The sequence below is a fragment of the Quercus robur genome, chromosome 8 (assembly GCF_932294415.1).
Source record: "Quercus robur chromosome 8, dhQueRobu3.1, whole genome shotgun sequence".
Classification (NCBI taxonomy): domain Eukaryota; kingdom Viridiplantae; phylum Streptophyta; class Magnoliopsida; order Fagales; family Fagaceae; genus Quercus; species Quercus robur.
In genome coordinates this window covers 521,390-536,886 of record NC_065541.1, presented here as the reverse complement: position 1 = coordinate 536,886, position 15,497 = coordinate 521,390, and the positions used below count along the sequence as shown (strand labels likewise).

The following is a 15,497-nucleotide window of genomic DNA, read 5'->3' as shown; positions in this document are numbered from 1 at the left end:
TTTATTCTCTTTATTTTGGCAACCATATAAAATATAATATTAATTTTTTGATAGAATAATAATAATAATTAGCTCAACATAAAAAAGTCACCATCTTTACTTACTTTACCCTTCTTAAGCCAATCTGTTCTTCCTTATTTTACACCCAACATCAACAAAACAACAACAATTAAAAAAAACAAAAAAAGAAGACTTTGGTTTTATCATCATAGTATATATATATACATAGTCGTATAATAATCTAATATTGTTATCTATTTTTGATAAGCTGGTAATTGGTATGTTCAGGTAGGAGTAGAAAATCCATCTTTTGATTCTTTTACCTATATCTCTGTGACCAAAAATGTCGACCCATTATCACCATGTGTCCGAGGACCCAACTACACCAACACCAACAACAAGTACTGAGAACCCTTCAGTTATTTCAGCTCAGCTTCAACAACAACAACAACAACAACGACAACAGCCTCTCACTGAGAGTTCAAATGGGCAATTATCAGTCACCACAGCCACAAAGTCTTATCCTTTAGCCACGGCTTCCTATGAGGAAGTGGCTCAAAGTTTGGACCTTTTCTGGGAAAAGCTCCAAGCTTTTCACCAATCCTTTGGAACCAAATTCGTGTAAGTTTGTTTCTCTGTATACCCTTTTAACTGATTTGTGTCCTGTTTTTGTTTATTTTCTCAGATGGGTTCTTGTTTTTTTGTTTTCTGGTTCAGTTAATGAACTGGGTTCTTGTGCTTTTGCTATTTAGTTTCAATTTTTTAATGACATATGTTTTAAGCTCATTGTGCCCTCTTATCATGTTGCCATGATCTATTTGTATATGTTGGATTCTCATTCCTTTTAAAAAAAAAATGGCCCTTGATGTTGAAGTACAGTGTATATAAGATCTAACAGTACTAAAATTTTCAAGTTGTTTAGTGACTATAAGTATGTTGCCCTTTCCTGTGTCTAATATTTTCAAGATCTGTGTTTGAACAAGCATCATTTTCTGTTAGGCCATGTAATAATGATCTTTTATTGTATTAAAATTTTCCAGTTCTTTAGTGAACAAAATCTGTTGCCCTTTCCTCTTATCTCCAACTTTTGAAGATTTGTGATTGGACAAGCATCACAATTAAGATATATTTTGTTTTTGAAATTACTGGGAATTAACTCAAGGAACTAGTTAAGATTTAATTAATATATATATATATATATATATTGTACCAGCATCTTGGATATGGCTAATGTAATTTTGATATTGCATAGGAAATTAGGACCAATGGCTTTCTCTCTCTCTTTCATATGTTTGAAATTTTTGTAAAAATACTACTCTTGAAAAATATTCATGCCATGTTGTGCCAATCTTTACATTGCTCTGAGTTATCATCATAGTTACAGATGAGCAAATTCAGAAATCAATATAAAGTTCTGTATGGAATCCTATATCTTCTTTGTGGATTGTGTTAAAGACCTCTCTAGTTTAGTAATTGCTGAATAATTTGGTCCTCTAAAATTCTATTCTTTTTCTGAAAAGAGAAAAAACCAGTTTTATTGGAGTGGTTGATGCTGCTTACAGTGGGACTGCCCTTTGATGAGTGGTTTATTCTTTTTTGTTAATATTTTTTCCCTGCCCTTTTATAGCACAAGTTCTGGAACATTGTTAGAAATTGATGATTTCACAACATGGCGAAGAAATGGCTAATTCTTTTGTTGTATCTCTTACTACAGCTTCTTGGTGTTATTCTCTGGGCATAAACCACCAAAAGCTATGTACAACTGTTAGTGAAATGGTGGAAAATGGTCTTGTAATTTTCCATTGAAGAAAGATATATAAAAGAAGAAGTGTTTTTCATGAGCTTTAATACGTGAATCCACAATAGGTTACAAATTATGGGCTACTAAATATTTGCTTCTATAAGAACGTGATTAGGTGAATGATATTTCTACCTTCATTCTTTAAATGAAGTAAAGGACCTACCACGATTGGCTATTAGATATAATCATATAAAGCTAGTTGAGTTTGTAAAACTCTTACTGTTCCAAGATTGTTTGGTCTACTGATGAACATAATTAAATATGTATTGGTTTTATTATACTCTTCTGTGATGATTCTATTATGTGTTGTAAACCTCTCCCCACCTGCTAGCGGCATATCCTGTTTCCTTTCTGTACGCTTGCCTAACCTTCTAGGAACACATTGTAGAGTGTAGGAAATACAGAAAATGGATTGGGAAGTGATTGATGTTCTTCAATGCCTTTTGCTTGTATAGGGTTCCTACCGTAGGAGGAAAGGGGCTAGATCTATATCGCCTCTTTGTTGAAGTCACATCTCGTGGTGGCCTTGAAAAGGTATATTTCCTTTTTTCCTGTGTTGTAATCAGATTCTGTTTGCAATATTAAATTTGAGACAAAACTGGTGTCAAAAAAATGTTCAGTGTTCAAAACCTTATAATTCATTGATTTGATCAAAGTATGCCGTCAAGCGTGGTTTTCTTCTGATAATACCTTAACTGACTTCCTTTTTGTGTTTCTCAAAAAAGAAAGGACTTCCTTTTTGTTATTTTTATATTTTCCTTTCAAAAGAAATTTAAATGTGATGAAGGGGGCTATGCTTACTGCTGACTGTGATGCTGGGATGACTTGAAACTTTAACTTGTCCCAATCAAAGTCCTAAGTCAGAATACAGATTTTTGGATGGGTGCAACTTGATCCATATCATAGTTTATTAATGTTGAGGATATTTTACATTCATATTTTCTTATTTCCGAGATCTTTTTTTTTTTTTTTTAAATTTAAATACTCTTGAACTTGTTGCAGGTAATTAGAGATCGTAAATGGAAAGAAGTAATTGTTGCATTCAATTTCCCATCGACAATTACCAGCGCATCATTTGTCTTACGCAAGTACTATCTATCGTTGCTTTATCACTTTGAGCAGGTCTACTACTTCCACAAGAAAGTCCCTCCAAACTCAGTGTCTGGTAATAGGCATGATTCCTGATTTATCAAATTAAGTTGCTTCAAGTTTTTCATATGGGTTAGGTAATTATTTTCATTATTTTATGCTTTCAGATCCTGTAAGCAGAAACCTGGTCAATGGCTCAGCTACACTTGAGGAAGGTGCTGCTAGGAACGAGTTGCCAGGTCAGGACAAGTATACCTTCCAATTTCTGGTGTTTGGCTCTATTGTGTTGGTTATGATTATATCACTAATATTCATATTTGTTTTTGTTGAGGTTCTCTTCTAAATAGCGTATTTAAATTCTTACTTCTGACACTAGTTATAAAGGATTAAATTAGTACAGTTTGTTCTTTTGCCTTCTCTAGGAGCTTGTTGATGCCATATTTGTTGGTGGTTATATTCAATCTTATTCAGATATGTTGCAAAAAATAATTGTGACATTAAATTTAGCAGGTCTCACAATGCTGAAATTTTTTTAATGATTGATTTTGAATCATGAGATCTGACAATGCTATTTCTAAGTGTTGTACAACTTTTGCATTGAAAAATTTATGATGAATTTAATTAGATGGCCTAATATATTTGATGAAATGGCCTTTGGCATTGATTTTAGTGTGTGTGGCACTGCTGGGCATGTTTCATGGTCAAGTTACAAGGCTCAAATTCAAATCACTCCTTTTCTGTAATTTTCCTCTCATGTCTGCAAGTCCAGATTACACTTTGGAGTGTAATAGTTTTTTAGATTTCCTTTTATTTGCAAAGTTTAGAATTTCTTTGGAGAACCTTTTAAGCTTTGAAGTAGAATTTCTTTTTTTCATCATTTCAAGTTAAATAGTTGAGTACAGAAACTCACTATTAGTGATTGAGCTTGTACAATGCCCCTTTGCATTAACTTCATCAAATTGTAATTAAGAAAGTTAATCAGCTGTAGAAATTTTAATGGGGAAGCTGTCTGTGAAATTTGTAAACTTGCTCTGAGAAGTTTTTACATTTGTTAACACCCTGCATCACGATTCCCATTTTGAGTATTATGCCTATGTGATATAGCTTCTCAAGTGGTTGGTTATATGTTAGCATGTGTTGCTGCAATAAAGATCTATGCTGTTTATCTTATATGCAGCTTCTCCAATACTATCACCTGGCTGTTCTGTGACTGGAACAATTGATGGAAAATTTGACAGTGGATATCTGGTTACTGTAAACCTGGGTACTGATCAACTGAAAGGTGTCTTGTACCATATTCCTCTTAATGTTTCTAAGAGTTCTTATTCTTTGACCAAGCCTACTCGCCGGAGCCGAAAGAGATCCAGGTTGGCCTTACGTGATCCCTCACGGCCCAAATCAAACAGGAGTGGTTACAATTTCTTTTTTGCTGAGCATTATGCCAGGCTAAAGCCTTTATACTACGGGCAAGAGAAAGCCATTAGCAAGAAGATTGGGCTCCTTTGGACCAATCTCACAGAAGCTGAAAAACAGGTACATATCGTTTTTTCGTCTCGCTCTCTCTCTTTTGACTATACTGATGTCTGACTTGCTGGATGGATTTGTTAATAATTAGGGACATGTCTATAGGTTAGTATACAACATTGGTAAAAGTTTTACACGCATGCTGCATGCTCTCATTTTAGCATGTCATTCCATGATAATTTTTGATAAAATGTATGTTTTGTGACTTGAGAATTTTTATCTCTCTCGATATGTCTACTAAAACATTTTAGTTGCTACCATGCAGGTTTATCAGGAGAAAGGGTTGAGAGACAAGGAGAGATACAGGACAGAAATGTTGGAGTACAAATCTTCCTACGATTCAACACCTCATTAGTCTCCATCTTAGGTCATTTTACCACCCATTTTTTAGGACTGCATTCTCCTCTCAGCTTGTGTTGTTGTAGTCGTTTGTTAATCTTTTCCAATTTCCCTCTATATTTCTTTACAAAGACTACCCCACAGTATACACCTTTCAAAACCGTGGGACATCAAAGAGGGAAAGCTCTGTAACATAACTAGCAATATTTATCATAAATTTTGATTTGGTGGAACACAATTTTCATCACCCTACTTGGTTTGGAATTGCTACTAGTAAAAGAATTTTGTTAAACGTTTAAAGATTGGAACTTCACATCTTTAGCTCCACAACACTTAACTCGAACCCATCTAGACCCCTTCACACCTTTCTCACTGCAATCTTTGCTTCTCTTTTGTACCTAATTCTCCAATTCAATCACGGAAGAAAGTCAATCTAATAACAGTTGTACTTAGTCACTACTCACTAGTGTAATAATCCAAGGAGAAAGTATCTCTTATAACAGTTATACTATCAAGCCAACCCAATGAGTGGCTCAATTTCATACTCCTGTCATAATTGAGTCCAACTTCTGATAGGGTATTCGCTCGTTAAATTGTTAACATGGATGACTTGGTACAATTGTTACAAGAGATATATTCTCCAAGCAGACCCTTAACCCTTCTTTTCCTTGAAATCATTGTGGTTTGGCAGCCAGCTACAGCTTCATAAAGATAGTACCTTGCTGCATCAACCAAATATGTTGTGTTTCCTTGGGCTTTTTTGTTCTCAAAATGTGATTTTTATTAACACAAGAGTGGAGGTGGAGCTTTCTGTATGATTACCCAAATGAATGTCTGTCTTCTAAAGGTGTCGTCTCATCACTCTTTATGGCTCCTAGTCTTTGGAGTTGGACCCAAAAAGGCAGCTCTTAACTGTTTTTGTTGCCTTTTGGGAAGGTGTCATTCTGTCTGCAAAATTCACAACATCCCGTTTGTCTTTGTTCAGAGTGTTTTGGACCTATTGTACCAATAAACCATTTTTATATGGTAACTGGACCGTCCGTTAGCAATTATCAAATGTTCTATACGACCAATGTTATTATAATAAGATGCCAATGGCTCTGTGGGATTGCCTGATTTTCCGAGAAACAGAATATGGGTTTAAATTTTCTATCTTCACTTTATCAAAGTGGGTAGTCGTAGCCAGTGTATAAAACTTTAATTTTTGTACAATTTTAAAGAGATGATTGGTTGGTAATTTTATTTACAATCTTTTTTAAGAATTTGATTATCACTTATTGTATTATTTTTTAACTTAATAATTCTTATTATAATAAGATGGAAGCATCTACAAAAATGAGGTAAATTTTGGAATATATGTTTTAATCAAATCAATCAATTAATAATAATACAAATGGTTATGTATTTACTATTTACAATGACAACATATGAGATATACAAAATAAGCATGTACATTTTGTACAACATTGTAATCTAGGAGTTTACACCTGTATCCCATTAGAATTAAATGTCCACTTCTATTATGGAAAAGATGACCAAGTAAAGATCTCTGATTTTGACATTTTATTTATGTAGCTAAACACTTCAATTTTGAAAAATTCTTAATGTTCTTACTTTCTTTTGAAATTACGCTAACATTTTCCTTTTTTTTTTTTTTTTTTTTCACCGTGATGAAGGAGTAATTTTGGGACCATACCAAATTAGTTGGCCAAAAATTGATCAGTATAAGTAAGAATCCAGATACAGATCCTTACGTTCCCTCTGATGTAATTAGTAGTTCTACGAAATGGAAACTTTTTATTTTGTACATGGATCGATTGGACTGAGTATTGAATTAAACTTCTCTAATTTCATAAATTTCTTCTATTTAATATTATGAAAAGAAAATGTAATGCAAAACAAATGCTTTCTACAAAAGTATTATACAAACATGGCGTGAGCGTGAATATATTTTTTATGCTTTGAGTAATATATCACCCCACCTCATGTAATTTTTTTTTGATAAACACCTCATGTAATTGATTTACCAACAAAATGTTTTTAAAGATTCTTTTTTTTTTTTTTTTTTTGGCCTACTTATTACAACAAGCGGGAGATTGGTACACAAGCTTTTCATAATATCCTCATTGAGTTTGACAAATTGGTATTTTACTATTTTACATTGCATATATCGCTATATTTTCTCTTTCTTTCTTTCTTTTTTTTTTCTTTTTATAAATATTTTAACGAACTTTGATCATATGGTAAAGTTTTCAAAAAAATAGAAGAACAAGAAGATTATATGGCTAAGGTACTTGAATTGCCCGGTGAAATTGTGAAGAGACATGGAATATAGTGCGTTGTTTACAGTAGTTGTGGTCATAAAATTGTAACTTATGTTGTGATGTTTTTAACGGAAACTAAAAACTGTTATGTATATTTATATCCAGTTGTTTCTCAGTCAGAAAAAAAAAAAAAAAAAAAAAAAAAAAAAAGTTTGGTAAGGTTTTACGAGTAATTCCATTTCACTTATCTCCTTCCTTTACATAAAATAAGACCAAGCTGCAGTGCTGTTTCATAAGAATTAAAGGCCATCTAAATTTCGGTGGGCATATAAACCAAAAAAGAAAGAAAGAAGGTTCTTACATATATATAAGAACTTCTCTTTGTTAGGGGCAAATAGTAGCGGCTCCAGGAATTTTTCTTAAGGTATTTCTTAAGAAACATAAATTATACAATCTAATAAAAAGAGAAATTCATATATTAACAACAACAATAATAAAAAAACACGCAAATACATAAAATTTACAATTATTTTCTATGAGTTTTCATATTTTGAAATCAGTGTATGATAGTTTCATTATCAATGCTACAAGCTACATCTTTTTCAATATATACAACCAAGCAATCGTTCATCCACTAAATGTAGAACAAATTATGGAGCAAAATTTATTTTTATTGGCATAAAAAAAATCTGAGGATATTCCCAAATTTTTTTTGAAGGGTAAACAAATAAATTTTTTTAAATTATTATATATAAAAAAAAAAAAAATTCAGATCAGAGTAGTCCTGGGATTAAGGTGGCGCCACCCCTGGGGGCAAAAAAAAAAGGGGAGGGTGGGGGGGTGGGGTTATACTACCCCTCCGTCAATCACTCCCTAATTTTATAAAAGTTGTATACTAGTGGGGTAAAATGTCCAAACTCAGTTGTTAGCCATCTAATCGCCTTCTTCCAATTTTTTTTTTTTTAATTTTTAATTTTTTTTTATGGGAAAGACAAAAACTTTATTAATAATGAGAAGAGAAAAACATAGCATCCTGAAAAACAAATGAGTCAATAAAAGGGGGACATTCCTCTATCCATGTCATAAAATTAGAAACACCTTCTTTCTCAAAAAAAAAAAAATTAGAAACACCTTTAGCATGATGAGCTAAGGTGTGTGCCGGTTTATTTGCTTGCTGCCTCACGTGTTGGATTTGAGTCACTGCCGGCACCCTTCTTCGGCCATCATCCATGTTAATATTAAAATGAAGATAAAAATATGTCAACGTTGAAGGTTGTAGACAAGATGGTTTTCGTGAGGGCTCGCGGCGTTTGGGTTTAGTGGCGTTTTTCCATGAATTAAACTAAGCGGCTGTGTTGATCAATACAACAAGCAATGATATATCTTTTCTAAATAGATTAAATTGAACTAAGAGTCTTGTAACTCTTTTTTGAGAGAAAAACACATGCAAGTGAGAGGTAAAGGGCTTCTAACATAAAGGCACACCACAAATTCCATTTAAAAGTCATGATAACTTTTAAAGAATGATGGAATCATAGTTTTAAAAGCCAGAACGGTCAAAGAATCGAAATTAGGTCCGGTCCGATTCCTGAATTTTACTAGGTTATTACTGGTTTCCAGTTTATTACTGGACCAAACTATGGTCCAGTTCTCATTTAATCCAGCCAATCCAGTTTTTAAAACTATGGGTGGAGCAAGTTATATTACACACAACACACTTTTTTAAGAAATGTGTGACAATTACCCATTCCGTTTTTTTATTATTTAGAAACTCAATTGGCACGTTTTGATGTTTCTAATGGAGATTGTGGGAGGGGAGGAACTAAGTATGGAATAGGAACCGTGGGCCCGACCTAAGGAGGAAAAAAGGGCCACACGCACATCTGATCTTGGCCTAACTTGCGGGCCTAAGCTTAAGGAGGAAAGATAAAGAGGCCAACCCCCCGAGGATCCTGAGGAGCAAGCATCCCTTGAGAATTCTCAAGCAAGCCGATGGTACTACAAGATAAGAAACCGAGAGAGGAGGAAGAGACAAGTGAGCAAAGAACAGAGGAAATATCTGGATAAAGTAGTCATCACCTCCGCATTTAATGTACTGTACCAACTCAGGTGGCCACATTAATGAAGGAGTGATCCCTGAACAGTGGTCTTATAGCTTGCTGCACAGTTTACCACCTTCAGCACAATCCTGATAGGACAAGCATCCAAAGGAAGGACCCTGGCTGTACAAGTGGAGGGTTAGGATGCAATTCTAAGGACTATATAAAGGAAATGAATTCCTCCAAGAAAGGGGATGAAACCTAAAAGAAAAGGACAGAAACTAAAGAACAAGACTTTGTATTAAACACTTAAACATTTTTTATGTATATCACCTCCTCGGCCAAACCTGAGGAAGTGTTATTTCTCTACCGTTGTGTTTCTTTAGTTATCTTTAAAGCACTAACTCCATTGACCCTATAGCAGAATCATAATTACGCATCAAAGTTGACCTTGCAAACCTATACTCTAACAAATTAATTGCCCTGGGCCTAAAGAATGTGATTCCACTACTCTAAGTGGGCTTTGCATTTTTTGGGCTCTTATAGAGATGTAATTCAATGCTCAATATAATGATATAGTTGAATTTAATTGGAGAATCTTAGATACTGCGCATAGAGAATTATACCTAAGTTTTCTTAATAATTAGAACCAGTGTTCAAATCATCTGCTTCTTTTAAGGGGATAAAAAATTAAAGGAGTAATTGCATTTTTTTCATCATAAACTATACCCCAAATTACATTTTACACCATAAACTTTTAGAATGCATGGTTAACATCCTAAACTATAACTCGTGTTATATTTTGCACTCCGCCATCAATTCTACCATTATCTTGGACAGATAACCAAAGCTTAAGGGTGTAAAGTGTAATTGAGAGTATAATTTAGACTTTATAGTGATAAAATATAATTTCTCCTTTGTTTTGAAGAGATTACGAAGAGAGCCAGTTGGGTCCTTTTACGTGGTGTGTCGTCCAAAATAACGGCAGTGTGCAAAGTGTAGCACATGTTATAGTTTAGGGTGTTAATCGTGCATTTTGAAAAATTAAAATGTAAGATGTATTTGAGGTATAGTTTAGGGTGGTCAAGTGTAATTTTTTAAAAATTAAAAATCCTGAGAGAGAGAGAGAGAGAGAGAGAGAGAGAGAGAGAGAGAGAGAGAGAGAGAGAGAGAGAGAGAGAGCCTAACGTTTAAGAGCAATGTCTTAAATTCTTAATAATGTTGTTCTTGAATATTGGCATGCATTTAACTGATTCTGTAGTATGAGTATACGTTAGCAATTGTTGTGATGAGTGGTAGGACTTTATAATGCTTTCAACATTGGATTGATATAAACATTTTTCGCAATTAATCTATGTAGTCTTTCTTTTGATTGTGAAATTAGATTCTTTACAAAAAGAAAATTCATCTTTTTCTACAGTCTAATAGTTTAAGACTTGTTGAGTAAGGTCCGACTAGTAATGTAAATGGACAATTGATTTTTTGTTTTCATTTTTATTTCTTGGTTGTCCAATCTTATTAATTCGATTGGAATTATAAGTGGTGAAAGGTGTTTAATGACTCGATTGAGCCGGCAAAGAATGATGACATCATAAACTAGGTTGATTTTCCTTCTCAATTTTATTTTCATTCTTATCAACAGTTTCATGGACAACAACTCATAATTTGATATGGAATTTCTTCTTATCCAATAATCTGATATGTAACTTCTTATCTAATAAAAATGTATTTGAATACATGCAACTTTCACAAAGAAAGATAATTATTACTTATCCAATAACAATATGTAGCAACATCTATAAGGTTTTTTAGTTGTCTTTACCTCTTATTTAAAATAAATAATTTGCTTATTAATAGAGAATATTATTTAATGGCAGCATGCCAAAGTTCAGAATATAATAAAGGATTATAAAAGTTCTATGACAATATCCTTATTTTTGTTGTAATTGAAAAAAAAAAAGCATGGTTTGAGTCTTGAAATAAGTAGCATGTTTTTATAAATACATTTCTCAATAATATATTTCATTCACTCAGAATCTAAAAGGTAGAAACGTGGTGAAGTCATCTTAATAAATAGATGGCATGATAAGCTAAGATGTATTTCATCTGGTACCATTCTCATTTTTTTGTTTTGTCAATGACCTGTCTTTTTTATGAGTCATGAAATTTTACACTCAGACATTACATGAAATTAAAAAAAATGGTACTATTTATTATCCCAAACCGATAATAGATATTTACGTGATGTGTCACTGTAAATAAATATAATTTCATGCATATATATGACCAAATTAATAAGGGTTTGCTAAGATTTTTTTTTTCCTTTGTGATATTTGCAAAGTCTTTCTTTTAGACTATTCGTTTGGACTTTGGATAATGTTTAACTAATTGTTAAGTGTTGATCCTATAAAAAAAAAAAAAAAATTGTAAAAGTGTTGAACTTGTTAATATCTATCAATTAGATGATGATGTACCTAGGATAGGAAAATGCACAACACAATGTTGTCAAAATAAAACAAAAATGCATCCTTAGACTCTTGGGGGCAAAATTGGAAAATGAAGAATGAGAGAGAGAGAGGTTGAAAAGGTTAAGAAATAGTAGCGTGTGAATCAAGTAGCATATATAATAAAGATAAAGACTAAAGAGGCTGTGGAAATTTCCTTCCTTTGTACAGTTGTTTGTTAATAGCGAAATTAGAGGGGAATTAAAATGGATAGTAATGAATAGAGATACCGATAAGCACGGGTTTTATTAAAACACCAATCGCCTTTTATAGAAGAGAATACAATTCCGACTCCTTATTTTTCTCCTTCAATTTCAATCCCAACGCTATATGGCTATATACTACTACTATAACCTAACAAAATAAACCTTCAGAAAAAATATATATATAATTAAGTTTTTTTTTTCTTCAGAAAATCAAGGGTATTTAATGCGTATATTTGCAGATGGAGATTCTAGGTACTTGCCGTAGTTCTCAAGTAAAATAAAAATAAAAATAAAAGGTAAAATAAATGTTTTTTTTTTTTTTTTCATAATTTTCACAATCACTTTTTATGGTTTATTACCCATCACAAAAAGTTCTGTCATAGACCTATTGAAAAAAATAAAGAAACTCTTTTCTTAACAAAATTTCTTTTATGCACTAATCATATATAACTAAATATTTGATAATAAAAAATGAAGAAAAATATATTCTCCATACATATTGAAAAAAGAAATAAGGAGTAAGGAGGTAGGAGCTAAGTAATAGGAGAAAGTGGCAGCAGTAGTAGGAGAGTGAAGGGGTGGTGGAGGTGCGAATAAGTGTGACTCATAATAATAATAATAATAGTCATACAAAGAGGCAAAAGTCGAGAGAGGGTTTTGGTTTGGGGGTATATAGGAAGGAAGGAAGGAGTATTTATTTATGGGAGGTGGGGGTGATTCTGAAAGAACGGAATAAGAGGCAAAGCGACGAGGAACGTGCTGCTGAGTCTGCTGATATTCACTCACACTAACACTCACACTCACACTCACAATACAAAACAATACTGTCTCTCACTCTTTTTTTCCAACTTCAATACTTTTACCCAAACCCTTCCCTTCCCTTCTCGTCTTTCTCTCTTCTTCTTCTTCTTCTTCTTCTTTCTGTGTTTTCTCTCCTCTTTTCTTTTCTTTTTTTTGATAATTCCCCTACCAATACCAAATTGATATTTTGAGCTGAATTTCTTATTTTTCTGATTTGTGAGCTCGATTTCCTTAGGTGGGTCCTCGGATCCTTCTAGGAAAAACAAAACCCTTTAACCCAAAAAAAAAAAAAAAAAAAAAAAAAAGGAAGTCGGTTTTCTTTTGGGGGGTTACTTAAGCTATCCCAGTCCTTCTTCATCTGAATTGTTTATGTTATTCTACTTCTTCTTGGAGTCGTACCCTGAGAGTACCCTTTTTTCAATAGTCTCTCCCCTTTTTTTATTTTTTTTTTTGTTATCACACAATCACCATCACTATCCCAACACCACTCAGAGAGAGAGAGAGAGAGAGAAAGAGAAAGCTCAGCTGGGTCTTGTGCATATCATTCTTTTGTTGAGCTAATGGATGATAATCAAGAAAGTCAGATTCACAGTGATGATCTGGAGAAAGACGACGTGGGCACAGCAAGGGTTTTGAAGGAGGAGGAGGAGGAGGTTGAGAAGAACGATAATAAGGTTTCGGCTGAGAAAAACGGGAGGCTTTGCTTCAAGCTCCTCAAGCTCAAGCATCCAAATACTGAGTCTTTTTTACAACAACATCCTGCTCCAAAAGAAGAGTTGTTGGTGTCGTCTCCGTCTCCTACTACTCGCATCTGCAATATTTGTAACAGAGGCTTTGGCTCTGGTAAAGCCCTTGGTGGTCACATGAGAATGCATGTTCAAGCCAGAAACAAAGAGCTCCTTGAAAAGTTGAATAATGCAACCACCACTAATACTAATACTACTCGTGATATTATTGCCAAGACCCAAGAAAGCTTTTCTATTACGGAAGAAGGTGAACCCACTTGCTACGTTTGTAAGAAGACCTTCTTGTCCATGAAGTCCTTGTTTGGCCACATGAGATCTCACCCTGAAAGGGATTGGAGGGGAATTCAACCACCAACTACTCCAACTGACCACAAATATTACAACAATTGCAGCTCCTCATCTACACTCTCTGATGAAAAGCTTGATACTTTCCCTGCAATCACTGCAACGTCGGAGGTTTTTGTCGATTTATCAGAGTCTTTATCGAGTTGGAGGGTGACCGGTAAGAGAGGCCGGAAAAGCACTGATTCAGCTAATGGTTCTGGTCTTCCGCTTGATATAGATCATGCGGATGCTGTGTTTGGTCTTATGACGCTGGCTTATGTTGATCCTAGGCAAGCATCTAATATGTCCTGCAATTCAATGATGGACGCAAGGAAGAAGCTAAGGATTGATGAAGGTCGAAGCAGCAGCCGTGAAGTTCTACCCAATACGATTGAGGCCAAAGGGAAAGGAAAGCCGCCTGTGGTAGAAGAAACTGCTCTAGAGGTACCACTGAATTATATGAAATGGAATTTATTTGGGTATGAAGAAGAATCGCCTAAAGAATACTATAGACACAACTCTAATGACAGTAGTGAGCTTGATTCTGCTGATAAAACTGTGGGGGAGACGATGATGATGAGCAATAAGAGGAAAACAAGGAAGGTTAAATTAGTAGAGTTGGAAGCACTTGGTGGTGATCAAAGTCATCATAAACAAGTTGATTCTGTGACACCCAATCGATACATATGCAGTCTTTGTAATAGATCATTCCCAACCCACCAAGCTTTGGGTGGTCATAGGTCCAGCCACAACAAAGTGATGAAGTACATACAACAACAGACTTTGGATGAATCTGTGTCAGCAGATGACTCAACTGCTGAGAATTATGGACATTATGCCAACCCCACTACTACTACTCAAATGGATGAAGAAGCTGTACTAGGACCAACCACACACCAATGCAAGATTTGTGACAGAACCTTCCCAACTGGTCAGGCGCTAGGGGGTCACAAGAGGTGTCATTGGAATGGCACTGTGGAAATGCAATCCAGTCAAGTCACATCCCCGGAAGGAGAAGCCAAAGCTCAATCCAGTCAAGCAACATCTCCAGGAGAAGCTAGTCAGACTGGTAGAAGGAATTTGGAATTTGATCTCAATGAGCTACCAGCTATGGAGGTTGAAGAAGGTATCGTTGAGTCAATCTATATGGCTGCAGCCTGAACATGCAACAGCAGCAGCTTCTGGTTATGATTCTTCCTCTAACAATTCATTTAGCTAGTCAAAACAATTTCAGTCAATGATCATTTTAGGAACCTAGTTGCAGATATGGGTCAGAAGCTCAATTTTTTGGCTTTCTGGTAGTTCTGTTAATTTTTTTAGTCCGTTTCTTGTTAGGCTCTAGTTAACTTTCATTAATCAAAACAGTTGCAGAGGAACCCTCTTGGTTCTTTCATGTTTTCTCTAGTGGGGTCTTTAAGAGCTTGTCATTTTGTGCTTATTTTCTTCGTGTAAAAGCAGGCTTGCTCATAGGAAGGATCCAAAAGTGCTTTGTGTCTTTCTTTCTGATGGTGAAAATGTAAAGAATATGCATGACATTAGTTAACTTGGTTATTTTTGGTTATTTCTCTCCAATTTTTTACTCATTATTATTCATCTCTTGGTATTCAACTATTCATCACTTTGTTCTATTTAATTCTTTGATTATCAATTGGCTCGAATGCTAGCTTGAATATGGATTTTTGAGTGCCAAAAGGCATTCTAACTTCTATAGAAATTTGTCTTCTAAAATATATTTGCGTGTTACTGTGATGACTTGTTTATTGGAAGATGTGAGGCCAAGAAAATAGCACTAAAAGTAGTGGAGGTCCAGAACAGAAAGCGCCATTTTGCTGGATTGAGAAAAAGAAACAAGTTTAAAAA

The 15,497-nt window shown here is 34.3% G+C and overlaps 2 protein-coding genes across 2 annotated transcripts; both read left to right on the top strand.

Moving 5' to 3' along the window:
* The first annotated feature begins 163 nt into the window (after positions 1-163).
* On the top strand, positions 164-4,991 carry LOC126694081 (high mobility group B protein 10-like). Its single transcript, XM_050390119.1, has 6 exons — positions 164-621; positions 2,257-2,335; positions 2,804-2,966; positions 3,058-3,129; positions 4,068-4,423; positions 4,680-4,991. The coding sequence occupies exons 1-6, from the start codon at positions 344-346 to the stop codon at positions 4,767-4,769; spliced, it is 1,038 nt and encodes a 345-aa protein (XP_050246076.1). The 5' UTR covers positions 164-343; the 3' UTR covers positions 4,770-4,991.
* Positions 4,992-12,408: 7,417 nt separating this feature from the next.
* On the top strand, positions 12,409-15,180 carry LOC126694080 (uncharacterized). Its single transcript, XM_050390118.1, has one exon. It carries the CDS (start codon positions 13,128-13,130, stop codon positions 14,796-14,798), a length of 1,671 nt encoding a protein of 556 aa, XP_050246075.1. The 5' UTR covers positions 12,409-13,127; the 3' UTR covers positions 14,799-15,180.
* Positions 15,181-15,497: the final 317 nt, after the last annotated feature.

What these genes read in the sequence shown, in the direction of transcription:
- LOC126694081 (XM_050390119.1), top strand. Translation starts at nt 344, where the DNA reads ATGTCGACCCATTATCACCATGTGTCCGAGGACCCAACTACACCAACA. An exon ending in CTCGTGGTGGCCTTGAAAAG is followed by an intron (nt 2,336 to 2,803) that starts GTATATTTCCTT and finishes AACTTGTTGCAG; the next exon opens with GTAATTAGAGATCGTAAATG. An exon ending in CCCTCCAAACTCAGTGTCTG is followed by an intron (nt 2,967 to 3,057) that starts GTAATAGGCATG and finishes TTATGCTTTCAG; the next exon opens with ATCCTGTAAGCAGAAACCTG.
- LOC126694080 (XM_050390118.1), top strand. Translation starts at nt 13,128, where the DNA reads ATGGATGATAATCAAGAAAGTCAGATTCACAGTGATGATCTGGAGAAA.